At 38.6% G+C, this 25,965-nt stretch overlaps 1 protein-coding gene across 1 annotated transcript; it reads right to left on the reverse strand.

Moving 5' to 3' along the window:
* Positions 1-2,442: 2,442 nt before the first annotated feature.
* LOC128105916 (ankyrin repeat domain-containing protein 26-like) lies at positions 2,443-25,557 on the reverse strand. Its single transcript, XM_052731223.1, has 10 exons — positions 25,434-25,557; positions 24,365-24,557; positions 20,155-20,338; positions 18,106-18,243; positions 11,958-12,028; positions 11,380-11,473; positions 8,037-8,327; positions 6,754-6,968; positions 4,707-4,935; positions 2,443-2,454 (listed from the first exon to the last, which is right to left on the reverse strand). Exons 1-10 carry the CDS (start codon positions 25,555-25,557, stop codon positions 2,443-2,445), a joined length of 1,551 nt encoding a protein of 516 aa, XP_052587183.1.
* Positions 25,558-25,965: the final 408 nt, after the last annotated feature.

The following is a 25,965-nucleotide window of genomic DNA, read 5'->3' on the forward strand; positions in this document are numbered from 1 at the left end:
ACACATATTTCTAAAGTTTTTTTTCTGTATTTTCCCCATCCCTCTCCTCACTCCAACTCCCTTTTTCTTTTAATTCATGGCCACTTTTTCTTAATTATTTTACATATATTTACATGTAAACTTATCAGTACAACCTGCTGAATCCCTTTGGTGTTGCTCGCATATGTATGTGTTTAGAGCTGGCCCTTTCGACTCAGCCGCCCTATCAGAGGGCTTGTCCCTGGAGAACAATTCTCCCTCCCTCAGCAGCCATCTACTACCTACAGCTCTTCAGCTGGAGGCAGGATTTCCTCTATCCATGCTGGCATGCTAACTGGCATCATTTTCAGGACTTGTTTAGGCAACCACACTGTTGAGATTTCATGGGTACAGCTTCCTGTCATATAGAAGACAGCCTCACAACACACACCCCGTTCTCTGGCTCTTACAATCTTTCTGCTCTCTCTCCTGTGATATTCCTGGAGGCTTTGGTGTAGAGATTTTGATGTAGATTGGTTATTCTCTACATTTTACAAGTTGTGGGTTTCTGTAATGGTCTCTGTCTGCTTCAAAAAGAAATTTCTTTGATGAGGCAGTGAGAGCAACATTTATCTGTAGGTGCAATGTTTAGAATGCAGTTAGAAATTATACTTCATTGTCCGTGAATAGTGGGCTAGGTTTTCATTACCATGCATGAATTTTCTCCTATTTTGTAGACCTTAAAGTCCAATTAGATGACCACTGATGTTGCACCTGGGATATAAGTGCTACTATTTATTACACCTTGTGATGATTTGAATGAGATATCCCCCATAATCTTGGGCATGTGATGCTTGGTCCCCAGTAGATGACATTGTTTGGGGAGGCTTTGGAGGTGTGGCCTTGTTAGAGGAAGTACATCACTGCAGGTGATCTTTGTAGTTTCAAAGACTCTTACCATTCCTAGTTCACGCTCTCTGCTTCCTGCTTGTGATCAGGATGTGAGCTCTAGGCTTATGGCTCCAACCATTATGCCTGTTATCATACCTGTCGTATCCCTGTGCTTTCAAAGAGGCATTAATACCTAAATTCCTCAAATTATTTCACAACATAGTAAATGAAAAAACATTTCTACTTTTAAATGAAGGAGGCATCTACTGCTATCAAAGCAAAGACTAAACAAAAAGAGAAAATTATAGGCTAATTTCTTAAAAGATGAATCACAAATGGCTGAGAAACACTTTTGAAAATAGTCAACATCCTTAGCCATCAGGGAAATAGAAATTAAAATTATGTTGAATGGCTAGGACCCCAAACCCAAATGTTAACAAATGGTGACATGGATGTAGTGAAATGGGAACACTTATTCACTCTTGTTGAAAGTGCAAACTGATGCAATTCGTATAGAAATTAAGGTGGAGTTTGTTCAAAAAGCTGTAAATAGATCTACTCTATATCCTACTGTAGAGATACGTGTGTGTCCATGTTCACTGCTGCTCTGTTCATAATAGCCAGGACATGGCAACAGCCTAGATGCCCATCGGGTCATGAATGGATAATGAAAATGTAGTATATTTACACAATTAATATTAATCAGCTATTTAGAAAAATAAATGTGTAATTTTTTTATTTGCAACTTTTTGTTTTGTTTTGTTTTTCGAGACAGAGTTTCTCTGTGTAGTTTTGTGCCTTTCCTGGAACTCACTCTGTAGCCCAGGCTGGCCTTGAACTCACAGAGATCCACCTGGCTCTGCCTCCCAAGGGCTGGAATTAAAGGCATGTGCCACCACCACCCGGCTTATTTGCAACTTTTTTTTCAAATGAAATTCATTAAGAGTGAGATAACACAGGCCCAGAAATGCAAACACCACATTTTTTTTCTCATTTGTGGATGTCATCTTGAATCTTTCCATATATGTGTTTCATTTGGAATATTCATCAAGGTGAGGAAATTACTAAGGGCCCATGGAGATACTTTCAACAGAGAGGATATATAATGCAGGTTTATGAAAGGTTAAGAGGGAATTATGGAACAGGAAGGGGGTTAATTTGGGTGAAGAAACAGAGAGTAGAAAGAAATAAAAGAAAGAAATTGCGAAGGATAAATAACATTAAAGACTTTAAAGTGTCATACGGAAGCCTACTAATGCAGTTACTGAAGTATATCTATATACATGTGCAGAAAAGAGTCAACATGGGGAGTTATTCTATAACATGGCAACAGTGCCCCTAACTTGACACCACAGCCTAACAAATAAAAACAAACCCAGGCCCAGGAATGAGTTACTTCTCTATGAGTTGTTGGTCATTAAGTTTCCAAAGAACCCAACATTACAGATTTGGACACTGATCTTGGTTATCCCCAAAACTAGACCCTACTGCTGAAGACAACACATACTTGAGTCATAGAGCATGGAGAAATCAACCTGGTACTGACATGGAAACTTTATTCATACTGGCTAGCTTTCATAGTACTGGAACATGCTATGTCTGCTGCTAGAGGAAGAAGGTAATCATCAGTTTTACCTGGGTGTGAAACCCTTTGAGGTACATTGTAACTGGCCTGGCTAGATATTATTCATCAGTGCAATCACGGCACAAACATTATGGGAGTAACCAACCACTTTCTGATTGGATTTAAGTACTGTTCAACAAGATAAAATCCATATCTGCCACCATTATTGGCCCAAGAACCTGTGGCTAGACAGGTCTTGGGTCCTAGGAGAGAACCTATTATTCTTCTGGCAAATGGATACCATATTAAACTGACTTCTAATAACTTAACATATAGATTAATGCATCTCCTCAACCCTCATGGAAAAGCTTTATATTTGCTGTAGATAGCAATTAACACAGAGACTCACAACAGCCAAGGGTCATGGAATAAGAGCCTGCAGAATGCTCAGCCCTAAATGGCACATTTATCCTGCACCCTCTTCTCCCATGGCTAAGGGATCATGGCAGAGGGGCATAAAGACTGTAAAAGCAAGAGGAGGTGATTGAATACAAGGAACCAGTATTTTCCAGACAAAGCAGCCAGCTACACACATGAATTGATAGTGGTTATGACAGTATACACAAGACTGGTGGACACTCCAGCCAGAAGAAAAATCATGGCAATGAGGGAGGGAAATGAAGTTCCACCTCTAGCTGCAGTAAAATATTATTTTAAGGTGTGTTACTTTTGTTTATGTTGTATTTATTTACCTCTGTGAAGCTGTGTTACTGTGCCTGTGTAAAACACCTGATGGTCTAATAAAGAACTGGCCAATCGCAAGGCAGGAGAAAGGATAGGTGGGACTGTCAGGCAGAGAGTATATATAGAGGGAGAAATCTGGGAGGAGAGAGCTAAGATCTAGCAGCCAGAGGAAGAGGAGGATTCCAGGGGCCAGCCACCCAGCTACCCAGCAGGCCACGGAGTAAGAGTAAGATTTACAGAAGTTAGAGAAAAGAAAAAGCCCAGAGGTAAAAGATAAATGGGCTAAGATAAGGAAAGCTGGCTAGAAACTAAGCCAAGTGAAGGCTGGGCATTGATAATTAAGAATAAGCCTCCATATGTGATTTATTTGGGAGCTGGGTGGAGGGCCCCCCAAAAGACCAAAGGCCAACTAACAACAACATCTATCAGAGAAACTATTGCAGTTGACAACTGCTGTAAGAGAGAGTCAGTTTTCTTTAAGATTATTACCACTGACAGACTTACCACACTACACATTCATGAATACCTGGGCTAATTGGACTTGATGGCTGATAAAGGGGGAGGAGCATACAAAGTTGAGTGGGCAAGGAAGGTGACAGTGAAGAGTTTACAGTGAAACACTTAAAATCGCAAAGAAACAATTAATGAAGGCAATAGGAGACGAAAAGATGTTACAGGGCTTATAGGTCACCAGAATTAATATTGTGAATTTGGCCATGTTATGGAAAGCAAACCATGAGTCAATTCAATTCTGCTGTGGGATGTTCTGTATGTCAAATGTGTTGCTGATATGTCAATGAATAAATCACTGATTGGTCAGTGGCCAGGCAGGAAGTATAGGCGGGACTAACAGAGAGGAGAATTGAGAGAACAGGAAGCTGGGTGGGGGAGACACTGCCAGCCGCCATGATGAGAAACAGCTTGTGAAGTACCGGTAAGCCACAAGCCACGTGGCAAGGTATAGATTAATAGAAATGGATTAATTTAAGCTGTAAGAACAGTTAGCAAGAAGCCTGCCATGGCCATACAGTTTGTAACCAATATAAGTCTCTGTGTTTACTTGGTTGGGTTTGAGCGGCTGTGGGACTGGCGGGTGTCAGAGATTTGTCCTGACTGTGGGCCAGGCAGGAAAACTCTAGCTACACAATTCCATTAAAATTCTAATGATATTTTTCACTCAACTAGGGAAAAAAACCTGAAACTAATATAGAAGCAGAAAGTGCAATCATTTACAAGGAAAGCCAAAGCATTTCACAACAGTGTTTGGCTATCACATTCATTTTCTAAACCAGTGAGCTAGTAATCTTAAAAGAAGGTGAAAAATCTACCTGTCAGTTACATCTGAAAACTCAAGTTAACAAATGAGTGCTGTTTGCGAATGAGAGCTTCTGAACTTTTGAAAATGATCAAATTTCTGTTTTCTTTCTTCATGAGTATACATTGTGTTCACTCAATGTGCATAAGCCAATTAAATAACTTAGTAGTGTCTGAAATGAAAAAGAACTACGCCAGAAATGGTTCTAAAGAAAGTAAAGAAGACAAAACCGACCTTGGTCTTGCAGTTTTCCATGGTCTCAACTGAATGCCAGAGGTTTGAGGTAGGAACCATTACATTTTCTCCAGAGAAAGTTCTTGGAATGAACAATCTAGTACTAAGGTCTCTAGGACAAGTGGACTCCAGGACAGATCTTGTGTCAATGGTGCTATATTGTGAAGCCCTGTTCTGTTTTCTCTCCAGGAGAAGTTTGGTCTTGACCTCCGCTAGCTTTTCATCTGTTCTATGAAGAGTGAAAAGACAAATTATTCACACCTCATTTTCCTAAGTGGATCCTAAATAATGCACATTTTAAAGTGGTTAATGAAATTCCTCAGTAAGCAGTATCTTAGTACCCAAACTGTGTCAGAGCATATACACTGTATCTAAATACAGGGTCTAAACTGCCCTAAAGAAGCATATGTATTTCTAGGGGAATTTCTAATTAGCAGACAATTCAAACAGTGGAGGAGAGAGACATCTGTTGATGACACATGGCCCAGTGGTGAGACAGCAGGTCTGGAAAAGCCCTGTGCACAGGATTCCTGATGTCACTAGAAATACATGAATATTTAACAGCGAAACGATGAGTAAGTTAGTTTGCCTGGCTTTAGTCATCAATCTACTTTGTGAGAATGTTGAAGGTAAGAGAGGGAAAGTCAGAAATACATGTATTTAGTAAATCAACATAAAGATTTAAAAACCATCCATTAAAGGCATTTTTCTTTTACCACATTCACATTCTGACCATTGTAAGTGTGTGGCAGTGAAAAACAACTCAGAGGAACAACTTCTAGAAGAGAAGAGATGGCTGAGCCAGAGACCACGCACTGCACAAGCATCTCAAAGGACAAAGCAGTCATCACACGTTTACCAAGACCTTAGAGGTGGGCTCTGCCTTTTTATCTCCACTCAGCCCTACACTCAATCAGAAATTATGTCTTCTCATTTTCCAGATTATACTTTCCTTGATGTTTTCCTGTGACAAACTATGCTTTTGGGTACAATAGAAAACATATATATCTAGGGACCCTCGAGTGGAAATAGCAAAAAACCTAATCACGGAAAGTTCATTTCCCAGAGACTAGGATGTGCCCAGTGCAATATTACTATACTATAGTATAGTAATATACTATTATATTATATTATATTATATATAGTATATTATATATATAGTATATTACTAGTATATATATATATATATAGTATATTACTATATACTAGTAATATACTATTACTAGTATCCCAGGACCTATGGGCTTAAGCTGTAATTTTCCAACTTTTTTAAAAAATTTATTTATTATGCATACAGTGTTCTGTACTGCATGTATGCCTGCAGGCCAGAAGAGGGCACCAGATCAAACTATAGATGGTTGTGAGCCACCATGTGGTTGCTAGGAATTGAACTCAGGACCTCTGGAAGAGCAACCAGTGCTTTTAACCTCCGAGCCATCTCTTCAGCCTGTTTTCCAACCTTATTAATGTTTCTTTTTGAGAGGATGCTAACCAGAAAATTGGTCACAAGAGTGTTATGAAGTACAGAGCTTTAGACTATGCCAGATTAACTATAGGAGAGCATATAGCAGGATAAAAAGCCACGTTCTTGAAAGAAGAGGAGATATAAGTTGACATGAATGAAGTTATTACAAGTAAATTTTTAAAAAGGAATAGGCGTGTGCTCACATGACTGCAGGTGCTGGCAGAGTCTGAAGCATTGACTCCCTGGAGCTGGAATTCCAGGTGCTGTGAGCTGCTTGATGCGGATGCTGGAAACTGAACTCGGGCTTTGCAAGAGCGGTCTGCATTCCTAGACAGAGCCACCTCTCCAGCCCCTTGAGCATAAGCTATTTTGCTGATTTTATTTTCTAAAATTATATTCTCTTTTCCTTTGTAACTTTTGTGGGAGAGGGGCACTGCCCATGTGAGGCCAGCACTAACCTCCAAATTTATATCCTGGTGTTACTTTTCACATCCCACCAATTGCTGTAACTGACTTCACTAAAAACCGTGTCTAGGGACAAGTTAATGAGCTTGATTTATCTTGCGTGATGTTCTGACTTACTTGCTTAGTTTATTTGACAATGATTTTCTAATTTTGACTTCTTCTAGGTAGAGCTGCTTATAGTTTTCCATTTCTATTTGATTACAATCTACTTGACTCTTCATTTTAGAGAATTCAGACTCCAGGTCCCGTATTCTGAGCTTCATCTGCTTTCGTACCGAAGCATTCTGTTTGTGCCTCAACTTCTCCAGCTTGTCTTCGTAGGCGGCTTGTGTCTATGGCAAGTGGAGAGGAAACAGTTTAAAAGTTACTATTGCTCACACAGTTCTTATGCATCTGTTTCCTTTCGTTTTGACCAATTATTTCACAGATGTACTTTAAATATATAAAATGATGCTAAATTCTAAATATTTTTCATTCATATGAATTACATTAAACTTGAACTTAAAAATGGAATCATTCATTTATGTGTTACCATTATAATTTTTTGTGGTGCTGAGGGTTGAATACATGTGCTTAAGCATGTGCTCTAACAATGAACTATGGCCTCAGATCAATACTATTCACTGTTCATACTCACACAATGTGACAATTTTTAAAGTTGAACAAGGTAACTTAAGTACAATTCAAAGTGCAATTTTGTGCCATATTTTTTCTTCCTAAATCATATTTTATGCCAGCTAGTCTTAAATACCAAATGATTCTCTAAGAAAAATAATTTTGTGTTGTCAGTTCAGATATACCAATGGAACAAGGGAAAACAGGCATTATCTGCCTTCCAAAAGTTCTAATATAACATTTGTATTCTTTGAGAGTTTCATAGAATGCATTTTTAATGTATTTTATCATATCCATCCCCTCCCTCCCTTCAAGTCCTCCTACATCTAATTTCTTATTGTCTTTCTTTTCTTAAAAATAAAAATGTACCCATTTGTGCTGTTCATATACTCATGGGTGTCAGGGCTATCTACTGGATCATGATTGACTACACCCTCTAAAAACTTACTCTCTCTTCCCTAGAAGCCATCAAGTGTCCGTAGTTCTTTAGTTGGGAGAGAAGCTCAAGAACCCCACCCCACTTCATGTTAAATGATGACTGGCTCGATTTTGTCCATGTCTTTTGTAGGCTATCACATCTGCTGTGAGTTTGTGAGTTCAGCTGTCTGGCTGTGTCCAAACGACACTGTTTCAATCTGGTCCTCCCTAACCTCTGGCCTTTTCCACATTTCTTAAAAATATATAAAACAGATTGCTACAAAAGAAGTAGAAGGAACACAAACAGCATATACACCCAAAACATAACTTGCAGTAAAAAGAATTAAGACATATTGTATATAATTAACCTGCAAAAATAGGTTGACTTGTTTTAATTTTTGCACTAACTCCTGCTTTGTTTTCTCTTCAATTTCCCATTTATACTGTTCTATTTGACCACATTCTATCATATTCTTTTCCATGTGACTTTTGAGGTTAACTATTTCTTGTTCTAACTTCTTTTTATGCTTCTTTAATTTTTCACATTTCTTTTGTATGGTTTTCATAGACAGTAACTCCTGCTGAAGCAGCTGATTTTCTTTATGTAGATGTTGACATTTGGAAGATGCAGTTTCCAGTTTTGCAGTAAGATCATCATTCTGTAGACATAAAATAATATGCTTTGGTGCTGAGGCAAGTGGGTTGAGAATAGTCTAATAGAAAACAAGTAAAATCTGATACAATTTTAGTTGGGACAAAGTATCATTCTAATTGATTCTTACAACATTGTTGTTACTCAGAAAGTCAACAAGGAAAAAGTCACCAAAGTCACAAAAATATGGTCTTCATATCCATTATCTTTGTTACAAAAATGTTATTTTTCTACACTTTTGTTTAAACATGAAGTTACCCCTTAGAAGAGAGCCTCTTATGGCATCTATATTCACTTTTAAAGAAGACAGATCCATTTGTCAAAGGTGCATTCCCGGTGACTTATTTCCTCCAAGTAGGCCCCACATCTTTATACCATATTCAGCTATGAATCCATGGATGCATTAATCTATTGTTGATTTTAGCACCTCTATGAGCCAATCATTGATAAGTGATTGGACCCATCAGCTGGGGCACAAGCCTTTAACATATGAGGCTTTGGGAGATACCACCTATCCAAGCTGTAATATTCTCCCTCTGGCCCCTAAAGACTCATGGCCTTGTCATAATACAAAATGTATTTTGTGTACATTCAATAGTTCCAACAACTTTCTGTTGACTAGTTGGATTCTAAGTTGCAAGCAAACTCATAGCTATGAGCTGAGCATCGTGTAAGGAATTCTGGGAAACAATATCTTAGGCAGCTTTGTGTCAGAAGTGTGTCAAGTCGTTCTCAATTCTCAAGTCTTTTTAACATGAACTTACCCTTTTATAACCACCCATTTACTGCTGTGGTGGTTTTGCTGATACATGAAATGATCTCAAGATCTCTTTCTGATTGTCCTAGTGAAAAATACTTGGCTTCTTTTTTTATATAGTTATTTTTGTTTGTTTGCTTTTGCTTTTTTTTTTTTAAGATGGTCTGACTATGTAGCCTTGGCTCACTAAATGGAGCAGGCTGACCTTGAACTCATAAAGATCTGCCAGCCTCTGCCTCCTGAGTACTGGAATTAAAGATGTGTGCCACCATGCCCTGCTCACTGGCTTCTTTTTAAATGGTGTTTATCTCTGCAGATATGATGCCTTCCTTCACCCCAGCTTTACACAGGCATAACTACAAAATTTTAAAAATTGTCCAATCATAATTTTGCTCCTAGCTTTTAGTAAACGCCTGGTTAAATCCAGCTAGCAACAGTGATGCAACAGCCTGAATGTCACGCTGCCTAGAAATTTCTTCTTCCAACAGTTAAATTAATTTATCACTTTAAACTTAGTGTCATACAGTCTTAGACCATGAACAAAATGAGAACATGCTCTTTGTAAGAAAAAAACATGAATGCCCTCGAGTCTAACCCACAATGGAGTCCTTGTTCATATTGGAAACTTCATGAACACAGCCTATACTCTTCACATTCTAGTCTTCTGAGCTCCCAGACAAAAGTTCTCTTAAAGATTCTGTAAGCTGCTTTTTCAAACATTTCCAAATTCTTCACATAAACTGGTTCCAGCGCCTACAAACCACATGGTTAGATTTTTGACACAGCAATCTCTCTGCTTCTTGGTTCTAGTATTCTACTGGTCAGGTGTCCCTGCCCCTGGTACAGTTAATTGGGAAAAAAAGAAGATAGATTTATTTTGCAACATGGTTTCAAAGGTTTCAGTCCTTAACCACTTGACCCTGTCATTTTATGCCTGAAGTTAGGCCAAATGTGTGGTGGCCTGAATGTATTACAGAGGAGAAACCTCACTTAATGGAAGCCACAGAGCAGAGAAACAATGTTGAGGCCAAAGACAGATGTGCCTCCAGTGACATACTTCCTTCAATTAGACCAGCCATGAATCATGAGTGTGTTAGTCCATTAATGAAACTAGTGCCATGATGACCCACTTCCTCCAGCGGCTGGATCCATCAGCTGGTGATCAATTCCTTAGCATGCAAGGCCTGTGTGCAGTAGATGGGAGCAGGGAGAAAGACTCCAAACCGAAACCTAACGCTGTGATAACTGAAGTTTTATAGTGGAATTGTAAGAACCTAGTAATTGTGACTTTAAAAACCACCCACTGGGAGCAACTATTTCATTGTTCCAATTTAGTGTTTATATTGCAAACTTACAATCTTAAGTTCTACAGGTGAGGGCATGAATGACAGAATTCTGTTCTTCTTGGGAAACATTTATAGAGTTTTTAATATACATGATTATATTGACACACTGAACAACATCTTTTTTTTCTAAGATTGGACAGTTAAGTCTTAGGCTAATGATCACTGATGAATATAAAAATTATTTTCTAAAATCCAAAGATCAAATCACTGCCCTCTGGGAAAAATGTTTATATAATGACCTAGTACTCATTCCTGATGAGATATAAGTTATAAGAAATTCATTATCAAAATCTTGTGGGAAAGGCTCAGATTAGAATAGATAACTACAAAATTTAGTTAGCCCAAATTCTAGAACCAATAATTACTTTATTATAATTTTAAAAGTTGTTCTAAAAGCCAAGCAGAGATTCAAACACATACTTAGAATGCATAGTTTAGGCTTGGTATGTAGCTCAGTGCTAATAATACTTGCTTTGCATGTCAGGTCCCAGGTTCAATCACTATGCCACAAAAATCATCATAGCCATAGCAATAATAGCTACATTAATAAAAGAAATGTATTCCTCTTGTACATTGTACCTAAATTTTACACATTATTTACAAAATAACCTGGTAAGAGAAGCATTATCAATAATAATCAAAACATGGAATATCAATAATCAAAACATGGAAGATGCTAACGTGTCCTTCAGGGGGTGAGTGGCTAAAAACGAAGAGCATACAAATTGGCTTTAGACTCTCACAACATTTTTATTTAAAATTTACTACCCAAATCATTAATTTTATGTCAGAAAGCTTCCACAAAGAATACTATTTGTGTTACTAAAATAATTTCATGTATTGGTATGAATGCAAGTGTGTTTACCAATGAAAATGCCCTACTACCTAAAATATTCCAAATACTAGAGAAATAAAACTTTCTTTTCATTATTACAAGGAATAAGAGAATAACTTACCAAAATTTCCTTTAGTAGGTTTTCCTTTAACTGTTCAATTTTCTCTGCTTGTTTTCTTGCTGTAGCTTTTAACTTGCAGTTTTCAAGTCCAAGTCTATTATAATGCACATTTTAAAATAGTTACTCTCACATGCCAATTTTAAAAACATCTCACAATTTCTCAACAAACATCTTGAATAATAATTATTTAAATTCTTAAAAATTAAAAAGTAACTGGAGGCAGAGGCAGACAGATCTCTATGAGTTCGTGGCCAGCCTGGTCTACAGAGCACATTCCAGGGCAGCCAGAGCTGTTACACAGAGAAACACTGTCTCAAAAAAACCAAAACCAAACAAAAACAAAACAAAAAAGTAAAATAAATGTATCATTTTTCTAGCTATGATTTATAGATGATGTGCAACATTTAGGTAAAGTGTGCAAAAATTATTATGTTGCTGAAGTGCACCCCAAGCCTCAATTGTGCATTTCAAGTAAATTAAGACTAAACCTCAGAAACTGTCATGACTGGTCTAAATCTCAAACCACACTATTTATTTGCTTTGTAAATACTCAAGTCATTTTGCATGCTGCCTTGTACTTCTGAATGCAGTCGTGCATCTTCTTAATGCATTGTGCAGGCTCTATGTGTTGGTCCAGTGCTTCTTGCAACTAAAATAAAGGAAAACATCCTTTACTAATCATCAGGGGTAAATATGCTCATTCTGGGTTTTTGTTGTAAAATTTCAGTGGATACCATAAGCCATTCACCTGAAGACTGTATATAGCTACTATTTTTGTTGTTGCAACTGCAAAATTATCCAAATTAGTACAGATATATCCAAAAAAATTCTTCACAACAAAACACAGGGATCTTATGATTTACAGAGCCTAAACGATGCTAGTAGTCCTTTAAAACATTTGTTGATAGCCGGGCGGTGGTGGCACACGCCTTTAATGCCAGCACTTGGGAGGCAGAGGCAGGCAGATCTCTGTGAGTTTGAGATTTGGGCTGCAGAGTGAGTTCCAGAAAAGGTACAGAGCTACACAGGAAACCCTGTCTCAAAAAACCAAAATAATAATAATAATAATAATAATAATAATAATAATAATAATAATAATAATAATAAATATTTGTTGATACCTGGACTGAAAAGAACCACTGTTTTTTATTTATATTTTATTGTATTAGTTACTTTTCATGTCACTCTAGCATAATACCTTACAGAAATAATTAGGAGGATTCATTTGGGCTCACTCATGGTTTGAGAAATACATTCTATCATGGTGAGTAAGATATGTGGTGGTGGAAGAGGCTTACAGCTGTGGTGGAGGAGCCTGAGGCAGCTGCCCACAACCTGGCCGACCTGCAGCAGAGGGACATGCTAACTTCATCTTTCCACACTGGGATTCTGGGGGCTTGATCTCGTGCAGGCCTTGTGGATGCAGTCACTGCCTCTGTGACTTCATGTGTGCAGTGGCCCTGTCATGTCTGGCAAACACTGTTTTGCAGCAGGCACTTACTACCTTGACTCTTACAATTTTTCTGTCCCCCTTTCTGCAGTGAACTCTGAACCTTTGGAGGACAGAATGTGATATAGATGTCCCATTTAGAGCTGAGCACTCCACAATCCCTTACACTATGCATATTGACTGGTTGTGAGTCTCTGTATTTGTTGTCATCATCTACTGAAAAAACTAACCCTACTTACAACCTTCTAAGGCTTCTTTAGCCCTGAGCTACAAATTCTCCCGTATTCTTCAGGTAAACCAGTTCCAAAGGCCCATGGACCACATGACCGGGTTTATTACAGCAGTAGCCCCACTTCTTGGTACCATTTTTCAGTGTTAGTTTCTTTCCTCAGTACCATGATATAAAACCTGCCAAAGTGACTCAGGAGAAGAGGAATTTATTTTATCTCTGTTTTATAGGGGGAAGGCAGGGCAGCTGGGTACATGCTGGCAAGAACTTGCAGCACAGTTTGCTACATTTCTACAAATCAGGAAGCGGAGACTAGAAATGAAGCAAGGCCAGCCAATATGCCTCAAGACCCACCTCCCTGTAACCCACTTCCTTCATCTAGGCCTCACTTCCTCAAGGTTCCATAACTTCCCTCAGCAGACCAAGTATTTAAACACATGAGCCTGTGGGAGACATTTTGCATTCAAGCCTAATGACACAGAAAACAACAAAATGGATAAAAAGGAGGAAAACAATACATTCCCTGTGGTGAAAATTGAAATCATTGTATTCCAAAGGCCACCTCATGTGTGATCTGAAATGCCCATACAGATATAAATGTGTAGCTATTCCAATGATGGTAGTAATTTAAACGATACGTCCAGTATCTACGCCCAAGTCTAAATGCTGAGTCTGAAGCCCAGATCAACTATTACTAGCTTTGTGATACCAAGTAAGTTATCTTTCCATGTCTGTGTCTTCTCTGTAAAATGGAGACAATACTAGTAATTACAGGGTATACATAAAGAACTTAAACAGGTTGATAAATTATTATTGTACTTTATGTTTATTAAAACTTGATGTTCTAGGTAAGTGGCATGCCAGTGGAAGAAATAATCTATGTGAAGAGGATGGAATCATTCTTTCCTTCTAGGAAGTGCAAGAAATGGGGACTATGAGGCCCAGAATACATTCTTAATACCCCATGAAGCCATTAACAACACTAACCAATGGTACCTTTCTCCACTATCATTATTTACAGCTCATTTGTTCTCAGGCCTCCTTGGTGGACAGTGATGATGAAGAACAGTGCAAATGCTTCCTCTTGGGTTAAGTAGTATGCAAGTGGCATGATCATCAGAGGCAAGCTAGAGCCAATGGCCTAAACATATTGGACTGCAGTAAGATTCCTGAATCATTTCATTCCCAGTCACTGTTTGTGCTGGGATGCTATAGCGTGACTCTGATGAATACTGAAGACTATACGGAATGATGGCATATCAGAAAAGCTGTATCCAGAGCATTTTAGCTGGTAAATTACTATACAGCTATAAATCCCAGCTCCAGTTGCATAATGAAGAATGATGGCAACTCTCATTCTTTATCCATAGTGAGAAAAATGCAAAACAATTCTTCACTGTTAAAGTGAGTGCTATTAATTTTATATTTAATTCCACAACATTTAAAATGAGAGCCTTATTATGTCAGTGTCTTAAATAAATGATTGCTATAATATTATAAAGAATGTCTTTTTTTTCTTTTTCTTTTATTTACTAGCATATTTTTACTATGCATAGAGGTGAGTTTCAAAAATACATTTCATCTGTGTATATCATATGCTTTGACCACATTTAACCCCAGTCAATGTCCTTTTCCGTCTTTCTCCTTCCCCTTTAGGCTAGGTAGCTCCTTCACTTCCCCTAATAGTCTGCCTACCACTTTCACGACATTCATATGCACCACATGAATATATATTTTGTTCTTTTTTATGACATAATAAAACTCCAGTGTGTAACATGCCATTTTTTCCCTTTATCCACTGATGTATTGATGGACATCTAAGTTGGTTCCTTAAGTTGACTGCTGTGAATAATGCTACAATAAATATGGTTCTGCAAGCATCTGTGTAGTCTGTTGACTTAGATTGGAAGAGTTAATCTTATCCTAACAATTGTTAAGTGCATGTATTTACAATTTATTTAACAATGAGACATCTAGCCTTGTGTGGTAGCTTATACCTGGAATGCAAGCATTTGGGAGGATGGGAGGAGAATCACCACAAGTTCCAGGTATATTGAGTTTCAGATCTATCTGGACTGCAACATAAGACCTTGTGCTCCCAAGTAAGCAAGCAAGCAAGCAAGCAAGCAAGCAAGCAAACAGAATAGGTCAGAAAGAGCAGAAGAAGAGAAATGGTAAAGCCAGCGTATATAACTCTGAGAATAAAATCAAGAAGTAGGGAGATATGCATATTATACTTCATAAATGAGAGCCCATGGCAACCTTCTTAGTAATAGCCAGTTTGGTGGTTTGAGTGATCTTGTGGGCCACAAGAATATATTATAGAGATTCAGCTGTGTATTAGAGCTATACTTTGACCGGCCAAGGGTCTGTCAAATGGAAAGCCACTTATCACAGAATATTTGGTGTTACATAGCTTTAATATTCAGCTGCATCTTGCTATGAATTCCTTGTGCTCATAATTCTCCCAGAATGTGTGTATGTGTGTGAACCTTCATCTTGGGCATTATGCTCAAAGTACTTGGATAAAGTCACATAGGCAGAATCTTCTGGCTCTGAGCTCCCGATTCCCTTTTTAGCATTTGAATTGGGTTTCTGCCTTTTGCAAATATTTCCTTTTAGCCACATCCAAAGATTGGGCCAGCCCCAAACAAAGCATTAAAAAATAAGAGAGGAACAAAACGCTACCAGACCACCTGCTAGGCGCCTGAAGCCCCTGAAGTAGGTAAAACATCCTTTCAGAGACAACCTGGCTCCCAGGCCAAGTGCCTGGCTCCTAGGTACATAGCTTTGTTTCCTGTGCAAATCAAGTTCAGACCTTCCACTGCTCCACAGCAACTTCTTAGATCAAAAAGTTTTCCTCTCACCAGGTGCTGCTGTGATGCAGATTGACTAACTATCAGTACTCCTCCCCTGCCCTGTCAGAAAACTGGTAGCAGATAAAAACAGTGGCAGTTTTATTTTTAGTGACTTATAGATTTCTTTACCCTATCACCTGTAAGTTTGTAGTTTGAGCACATTTATGATGGACTCATAATGTTTTCACCTAACCACAGTAAGGATATATTCCTAGCACATAAATTCCTTCTCTGATTTATTTCAGCTCCTGTCTAACTCTGCCTTTATTCTCTTCCCCTTTTGGGGTTGCAAATGAAGTTGCCGGGAAGCTTCTGGTAAGGACCTTACAATGTGCATTATAAACATGAAGATGTGCTGGCTTGGGAAAGATATAGACAAGTCCCAATAGAAGAGGGCGGAATGTTGGACAGAATGATGGTGGAGGACAAATAAACGAGTTGGACGAAAGAGCTCCATGTATCTAGATTCATTCCCACACCACTGGTAGCGTCACTTCTGGGCACCCTGGGATAGTATAATATTAATGCTGGTCCTATAATATCATATGAAAGAGTGAGAAGGGCTCGTATATTTAAATGCCTGGTCCCCAGTTGGCAGAACTGTTTGGGAAGGATTAGGAAAAATGCTACTCATAATTAGTCCCCCCCCCCCCCCGCCCCACTTCTTTTGTGGGTAGGGGTGTGAGCTCTCAGCTACTACTTCAGCACCATGTCTGCTGCCATGCTCCCCACCAGGATGATCATGGACTCAGCTCGGAAGCTGTAAGCCCCACTAAAGTCTTTCTTCTGTAAGGTGCCTCAGTCATGTCTCTTCCCAGTAAAGAGAAGTAACTAAGACAGCCAGCAAGTGGAGCCTTGGCATCTCCCAGCCCATGGATGGATAAGTGGTACAGACCCACAATAAACAGAAGGAAAGAAGGGCTGACACTTGGAATAACACAACTCACATATTTTAAGATAAATAAGCCACACAAAAGGACTATATATGGGACTCTATTTGCTGAGAAAAAGGAAACTAAAGAGACAAGGAACAGGTTGGTGGGTTTCTAGTACAGGAGTAGAGGGAGGGACTAGTCCCTAGGGGTTTCCCAGATAAGAGTGAATGGTTTCTTTTTCAAAGTAATAAAAATGTTCTAAAATTGCCTATGGTGCTAGACATGGTTATGAAACTCTGTGTATATTAAGAAGCAATGAATTCTATATGTTAAATGTATGAACTATTTAGTGTGTCTGTTATATCTAAATAAAGTTGCTTTTTAACACTCCACTGACAAAATCTAGATAATTTTCTCATTGATTTACCTTGAATATAAGTACTATAATTGTTCCTCCTATTTCTGTGCTTTAAAGATATGCCTAAAATGAAAGGGAAATGCCTCATCTTTCAAATGCTTTAAATACTTTTTGAGAAAGCTATAATGGCCTTTCTGAAGAGTCATCTTGAAATACATGTATGAACTAAATATGTCCAGTTCTGAGGTTAGGGATATGCCTCACTGTGAGAGCAACTGTACAGCATGTGTGAAGCCCTGGACTCCAGCCACCACCAATGCGGAAATCACAGCACAGAAACAAAAGCCTTTGTTCTGTGTGAAACTTAGTGGTAACATGGTACTCTGTCTACATTACAATATATCATTGCTGTCAAAAGCTCTTTGTACTGAAATAAAGAATTAGAGCAAACCGTTACTCTTCTGGAAAAGAAGCAAATGACATCTAAAATATGATCTCTCCTAACTGTGCTTTTTCTCTTTACCAAGTGTTGGAACAAATAAGCAAATCTCTCCATTACCAGATCAAGAGGGAGAAATCACAGTCCCAAAGCAGATGATACATTGTTACCAGCAAGGCTTTTATGACCGTATAAAAATGAATTCTTATGGGAAATTCTAAAACCCATTCTTTGGATGAGGTCATTGTGAAAGACATTACTCCAGGCTGTCTAAAATTGACTTGGATGAGGCCACTGTGAATGTCATTACTATGTTATAGACAATTGGACTTGAATTAACACTACTTTATCCAATTTGCTAAAAAAGCTATTCCCACATCGAAGTATGTATATTAAGTATATCCACATAGGATTTTGAAAAGTGCTCTGTACCTTTCATGAGCCCTCTAATTGTTTTTGGAAACCATGTACACATACAATTCCATACACAAGACTTGAAAGTGACTGAAGAAAATACCTGAGAACTAATTTTCTCTTGTGCCATTTTTAGTTCCTTTTGTTTGTGAAGGTGATTTGCCAGGATCTCATCCTGTAAGATTCTGGCATTCTGTTCTTGCAAAAGCTGCCTTTCAATGCCATTTCGTTCCTCTATAGCCTAGACACATTTAGAGAAGGTTTTATTCTTATACCACTTGGTAAGATGGGGGTGGGTGGGTCTAATATGAGACAAACTATGAAAAAATGTTCAAAGAGCAGATAAAATCCACAAGAACCTGTCTCCCACATGAATTACCCAACATTTAATTGCATAAATGACAGCCATCTTTTTCAACAGTAAAATCAAAACCTTGGTGCTGGGGATACAGCTCAGTTAGCAGAGTGCTTGCCTAGGGCCCTGGGTTCCATCCAGAATGTACTGTCAAATCGAGGACTGTGGGACATGCTGGTGATGCAAGAACTCAGAGGGTAGAGGCAGGAGGATTAGGAGTTAAGGTCGTTTAGGCTCCATGGTGAGTTCAAGAATGTCAGTCTCAAATAAGATACTTGAAGATGATACTGGAGGAAGAAAGGTGCAAGCTGAGCTCTGAATGGACCCAACGGAGGTCCCCAGGGTGCTAGTACTTCATAAAACCACCATTTAAGTCCTAGATGAGTAACATTGTTTCATTATCCTTACTGCACCTTCTACTTGGACTTTGTATGACCAATAGGGGAACAGGGAGGACTTAGACGACCATGGACTATCCAATCCAAAGCCTATTTAACAGACTCCCAGCCTTAGGCCTCTCCCATCTCAAGGGGTTGCTTTTTGCCTTCTTGTTTTATCTATTGCTTGGTCTTTTGTTTTTTCCTAGATGCTCACTCAATTCTTTGTTCATCCCAGAGAATGAGCTTGCCAATCCCCTAGATGACTAACTACTAGCACTCTCATGGACATTATATTATTTAAAACATAAATAATATTGTTAGTCACAGACCACATAAGAGGCAAGAGGTGTGGTGGGTAACCAGCTAGTCATGTACCACATGTGACTTCCTTGCATGGATGAAAAGCTCTTTGGTAGAGCCAAGACAGTATGCATAAGGCATATAGATTTCTCATAAGCTAGGCCTATTATGTGCACAAAAATGACCAATCCCTGTAGAGTGCTGTGGGAAAATGCTTTTGTATACTGGTTTAATAAAATGCCAATTTGCCAGTAGCCAGTCAGGAAGTGTAGGTGGGGTAAGCAGACAAGGAGAATTCTGGGAAGAGGAAAAGCAGCCACCAGGAGTCACCAGCCAGACACGGAGGAAGCAAGATGACAAGGCAGAACTGAGAAAAGGTACCAAGCCATATGGCTAAACAAAATAAGAATTATGTGTTAATTTAAATGTAAGAGCTAGTCTGTAATAAGCCTGAGCTAATAGCCATACAGTTTGTAATTAATATAAGCCTCTGTGTGTTTATTGGGGTCTGAGTGGCTGTGGACCAAGCAGGACACAGGAAAACTTCCAACAACAGTAGAGCCTACCTCAGTCTCTATTGAATTCTCTCTATAAAATCCATGAAAGACAAGGGCAACACAAATGGTCAGAGCAATACAAGGGCATTTCTCATGTGGAGCCTGTCCTATTGTGAATTCATTCTCAATTTTCCTTAATGAATCTGTATTTTCTTTATTTTTCCTATGTCTACATTTCCTCATTCTTTGTATACATGGAACAATGAACTTGGAAGCTACTGACTCAGAGTGGCTGTGGACACAACTGAGTTTGCATGACCTAAGCCTCCCTAGTAAGCATAAAAAGAGAGTCAAGAAAGTCTCCATTCCTCTCAAAGATGCCACAAGAATAAGATTTCATTGCCCGGGTGAAGAGCTAGATGTTCTACACTTGTGTGGGTGCACATTTTTGATGATTGCAGATCAATATGCCAAGCATATTTCTCAGATCATGCCCCCATATGTAAATAAACATATGATTATATATGTTTATATTCAATATATTCAAATGGATAAGCAATATTATCCCTTTAAAAATAAAATAAAAGCAAAATATAATTTTAAACGTATGATTAACTTACTTCATTAAGATTGTTTCTCACAGTCTTCAGTTCCACATCCAGTTCCCTAACACGGATTTCAAGTTTTTCTTTCATTTTAACTTCTTTATTACATTGCTCTTCTTTTTCTCTTAGCTGCCCCTTAATTTTTTCATAAACCCAGTCAGCACTTTTTCTCTTCTCCACTTCTTGTTTTAAAGCAAATCTGCAGTGTAAAAATGCTTATGTTAGGAAAACATTTTGTTAGAAAATGTTTGTTTTGCTGGGCTTGTTGTATATTGATTTATCCTAAAAGTATCTATTTAACCCTCCTCTGAAGTACTCTTGCTTACTGTTGCCCCTTCTGATGTCCACTCCTCCATTTTCAAACACACACAAACTGGGCACAGGTTTTCAAGCAGTTAGTGACCCCAATACTAGTCAGGGAGAATATCAAGTGAGACACCAGCAGAGGCAGACAATGCTGTCACCTTCATCAAGGTGACACACTCATGAATACAGACTGGCACACACTTGCCACCTTACGAAGTTTAAAGAAATCAGAGAGGAACCTAAATCAAGTGTTCTGTCTCTTATAGCACACCATAGTGTGTGGCGGGGAGATGCTTGTTGCTTGTGGGCCTTTTTGCAATGCACAACCTAGTATATATGACTCATTTGAACAACTTTATGTAGGTCATAAAGAGGAGGTGCTTTGGGCCCAGCTAGTTGTCATTGGACTCCACAGCAAATTTCCTGTCTAATGTAAAGCACTGGGTTTTGTTCTACACAGAAGCAAATGACACACACACACACACACACACACACACACACACACACACACACACACGTTCGCACAGACCTCTAGGCGTCCACAGGGTCCCCAATCCTCCTAGTTCCACCACCTCCTCCTGTACTGCGGCCAACGTCTAGGCTTCCACCAAGACCTACTCTACCATCATCTGCCCACTGGACCCTTCATGCAGTCTTCACAATTCCATTCCATATGTATGGAATGTCTATCCAGGGGAGTACTCATGCCCTCTTCATCCACACTTTTTCTACAGTCTACTAGATTTAGCCTTGCTCTTACAATGAGTGCACCAGTCTAGCCAGGCCTTCCCTGTCTTCACTGCAGAGGAGCTCTAGGCTTGGCCCAGTATCCTCCATACCTACCTGCCACACAACAGGACTCTCCCAAGTTATGGCCAACCTTCCCACTCAGACCTATCTATCCTCGCACTCTCATCTTGGAACAAAAAGTACATCCTGTGTACCAGGCCAGTCTCCTCTGCCCACCTGGCTGCCATTTCTAATCTCTAGATCCATCCTGCCCCAACATCTTTGCTCTCCCCAACTCTGCTCCATCCATAACAAACTTAAAACTAAGAAAGGAGGTCTATATTCCCAGATCTCACCTAAGGAATACAAACTATAAAGGATCAAGGTGATGTCTTCTCTCCAAAATCTACCAGTCCTGTAGACATGTTTGCTAATGAGAATTATCTAGAAGAACTCCAAGACATAGAACAATTATAAACCTTCTCAGATAATTCAAGCAGTTTAAAGACAACACAAAGAAACAGTTTGGTAAGAAAAGAGGTTAAGGAGAATAAACACCTGAGTGACACCCAAGAAAACACAAACATAAAAGGCTGATGGAAGTGAAGGCAGAAATCCAGGACTTGAAAACGGAATTAAATAAAGAAATAGAAACATTGGAGAAGACTCAAGCTGAAATGAAGATGGAATTGAAAACTCAATAGCTCAACCAGAGAACTTAAAGGAAAGCCTGTTGTAGGATATTATTTTAAGGTGTGTTACTTTTGTTTATGTTGCATTTGTTTAACTCTGTAAAGCTGTGTTACTGTGCCTGTCTAAAACACCTGATGGTCTAATAAAGCTCTGAATGGCCAATAGCAAGGCAGGAGAAAGGATAGGTGGGGCTGGCAGGCAGAAAGAATATATAGAAGGAGAAATCTTGGAAGAGAAAAGAAGTAGCCAGAGAAGGAGGAGGACTCTAGGGGCCAGCCACAGAGGTACACAGCAAGCCACAGAATAAGAGTAAGATTTATAGAAGTAAGAGAACAAGAAAAGTCCAGAGGCAAAAGACAGACAGGTTAATTTAAGTTAAGGAAAGCTGGCTAGAAACAAGCCAGGATAAGGCTGTGCATTCATAAGTAATAATAAGGCTCCACGTGTGATTTATTTGGGAGCTGGGTGGCAGACCCCCAAAGAGTAAAAAGAGCAAAAACAAACAACAACAAAAGAATCAAGTAGAAGACAGAATGTCAGGTCTGGAAGGTAAAATAGTGGATCTAAACCAAATAAACAACAAACATGAAAAAATTAAAAACACAGAAAAGAAACACACAGGAAATGTGGGGCACCATTTAAAAAAAAAAACCTTTGAATTACAGGCATAGTTGAGGGAGAAGAATCCCATCAATGGCATAGACTATATCTTCAACAAGATCATAGAAGAAAATGTCCCCAAACTAAGAAAAGACACACTCATATGAATATAAGATGCACACAGAACACAAAATAGGCAAGAACAGAAAGAAAATCCCTATAGCATGCCATTGTTAAAACATTAAGTAACAAAGAAAGTGTATCGAAAGCTACAAGAGAAATAAATGCAAGTCAGATACAAATGAAAATCCATCAGAATGCAGTTAATTTCTCTATGAAAACGTTGAAAGCCAAAAGAGTCTAAAGCAATGTATACCAAGTCCCCCAATGACAGCAAACTGAGTTTAATATACTTAGCAAAACTATATACCGTGATTGAAGGAAAAGAAAAACTTTCTACAATATTGACAGCCTAAAAAATGTATATCCAACAAACCAAACCTGAAGAAAATATAGGAAGCGTTATTTCAGGCTGAAGAGCATGAACATAGGAGAGAGATTATAAAAAGGAATAGAAAGCCCTAACTGCTAAAACAAACAAAAAATGCTGCTGAGAATACAAACAAGACCAAAAATCAACAACACAATCACAACTAACACACATTTCAATAATAACTTGAAATATCAACAGCCTCAATTCTCCAATCAAAAGACGCAGACTAACTGGATCCAGAGACAAAACCCACTTATCCGCTGCCTATAAGCAGCATATCTTAGTTTTAAAGATAGGCACTGCCTTTAAAAACAGGGTGAAAGACTGGACCAAAGTACTGTAATCAAATGGGACCAGGAAACAAGCATCTGTCACTATCCTAATATATGACAAAATTGACTTCAAATGAAACCAATCAGAAGATGTAAAGAGTATGGAAACTTTATCCAAATCAAGGGAACAGATAAGCAAGAAGACATTACTATGCTAAACATATATGCACCAAACTAAGGGGTGCCCAACTTCATGGAAAAATCTACAACTGGAATTAAAGACATGGATTAGCATCAATCCATTAATAGTAGGTGATTTCAATAGCAGATACTTCTCTACATATCAGGCTACTTAATGTCCCGACCAACTGAAGTGAGATTGTCTCTGACTCTTGCCTGCTCATGGGACCCTTTTCCTCCTAGTGAGTTGCCTCATCCAGCCTTAATATGAGAGCTTGTGCCTAGTCTTACTGCATCTTGTTATGCCATGTTTGGTTGATATCCCTGGGAGGTCTGCTCTTTTCTGATAGGAAACAGGGGAGCAGTAGATCTGGGGGGAGGGGAGGTTGCAGGGAGAACTGGGAAGAGTGGAAGGAGGGGCGACTGTGGTCAGGATGCATTGCATGAGAAAAGAATAAAGAAAAAAATACCTTAATTTGTGATTTCCTCTTTTCTTTTACTGTAAAAAGTCCACAAAATTGTGACCATGTTGGTATTTTGGGCCATGGCTATTTACATTTGGCTCCAGAATAAATTATCCCCTTTGAGGTGATTGCTCACTTTTTGTGTCAATGCCAAAATTTCATATTTCACAAGACTAAGAAAGCTGCTTTTTTCTTCTTCCCCCTTCTCCTCTCCCTCCTCCTCACCCTCCTGCCTTCCTTCTCTTCCCCATCTTTTTCAACAGTGTTTCCTTATGTAGTCCAGACTGCCTTTGGCCTTGAATTTGAGATTCAGTTTTCTCTGCTGTCCAAGTGCAGCACTACTACAACCAGCTCAAAATTTGAATCCCTACCCCCGCCTATTGTAGCCACAGGGAATAAAACCGAGGGTCTTACCGATGCTAGGCAAAGTATTCTACCACTAAGCTATCCCCTGACCCTCAGACATTTTTAACATCAAGGTGTCATACCGTAGATTGCAGAGTTCTTGCTCCTGCTTTATTTTTTCATGTTCTGCTTCTGAGAGCTTCTTTTGTAGTCCACTTACTTCATTTTCCATAGTTCCAAGTTTTCCCATGAGTGTTTTGCAGTGACTATTTTTAAGTTGTATTAACATTTTATATGAGTGAACTGTATCTCGGATTTTTAATAGGCTACCAGAATCTGAGTCAACAAGAAACCAATATGAAAATAAAGTATATGAGTTCGTTTTGTATATGAAGGACTGTAAGTTGTCACATTTACTCACTCTTACACTGAGCAAATACAAGGCACATAAAGAGGCACGAAGCAGCTGAATGAGAAGAATCACTTTATGACCACATAGCGCAATAGGATAGCTATACATAACATAATTAAATATTTCACAATAGCTGGGAGAAAGAGTCTTCAATGTTCTGATGGCAAAGGAGTGGCAAATACTTGAGGTTATAGATATACAAAAGCTATGTTTTGGTAATTATACATTGTGCACATGTATTAAAATGCTACACTAAGTCCCATAAATATAAGTAAAGATACTTTCCTATGTGTTAGTTAAAATAAAATGCTATTTTACAAAGTGAATATTATTTTATCAAATATATGAAACACTGATAAAAATAGAAATATCCACACACATGAACATATATGTGTGTGTGTGTGTGTGTGTGTGTGTGTGTGTGTGTGTGTGTGTGTGTGATAGACAGACAGATAATAGACCACATATATATATAATGCACAAACACATGGAAATTTTAATAACATGAAAATATAAAATGTTACCCATAAGAATAAATGCACAGTTTTCCAGGTAGAGACAAACCTGACCTATTCATAGTAAACACTCAAGAGAGAAACAGTGGCCTTAAAAAAGCAGGTGTACCATTCATGCTGAGGAAAATACAGTAGGAACAATAAAGTTCCTGGCTAACTGTGCATGATTCTCATTCTCCTTAAACGTATATAGTGTGCCTCTGACGTGCACTAAGATGCATCAGTGTTCTGGGGAGCCATGAGCAATGTGCACAGCAGCTGCTGCTCTAGACACAGCAGACTTACCTTTGCATTCCAGGCTCAGATGTTCAATTAGCTTTAAGAGATCTTCATAATTAGGGGAAGGAAACCTGCTGGATGCTGAGGCTGTTTCAGACGATTGGGTTAAGTCATCAAACTCTTCCTCCATAGCAGGTGGGTTTTCTTTTTGATCTTTAAAATAAGTCACACCAATTTCAAATGTACTTTAGTATTTTTACCACATCATATCAGCACAGAAAAGGCAAATGTCCATCCTTTTATGTAAGCACAGAGATTTCTAAAAAGAATTGATTTTTTTTTTTTTTTTTTAGGTGTGGGTAGCCATCCCTACTAAACCATACACTGATGGAGCATCTGGGAAGCTGAGGCCATGCCATCTACTAAAACTGCTTATAGTCTAGGTGAGGATCCATTTGGCAAAAAAGAGTGAAAAATCTCTCAGTTCATGTCCCATCTAGACTTCATGTTTTTCCAATCCATGACCATGAGGGATCTTAACAATAAAATTTCTTCTTGGATAATCTAAAGTTTGTTTTTGTTTTTGTTTTTTTTTTTT

Source organism: Peromyscus californicus, unplaced genomic scaffold, assembly GCF_007827085.1.
Source record: "Peromyscus californicus insignis strain IS unplaced genomic scaffold, ASM782708v3 Scaffold_9__1_contigs__length_137607984, whole genome shotgun sequence".
Lineage (NCBI taxonomy): Eukaryota > Metazoa > Chordata > Mammalia > Rodentia > Cricetidae > Peromyscus > Peromyscus californicus.

What these genes read in the sequence shown, in the direction of transcription:
- LOC128105916 (XM_052731223.1), bottom strand. Translation starts at nt 25,557, where the DNA reads ATGGAGGAAGAGTTTGATGACTTAACCCAATCGTCTGAAACAGCCTCA. An exon ending in ACCTACTAAAGGAAATTTTG is followed by an intron (nt 8,328 to 11,379) that starts GTAAGTTATTCT and finishes TTATGTCTACAG; the next exon opens with AATGATGATCTTACTGCAAA. An exon ending in TTGTCAAATAAACTAAGCAA is followed by an intron (nt 4,936 to 6,753) that starts GTAAGTCAGAAC and finishes CACTCTTCATAG; the next exon opens with AACAGATGAAAAGCTAGCGG.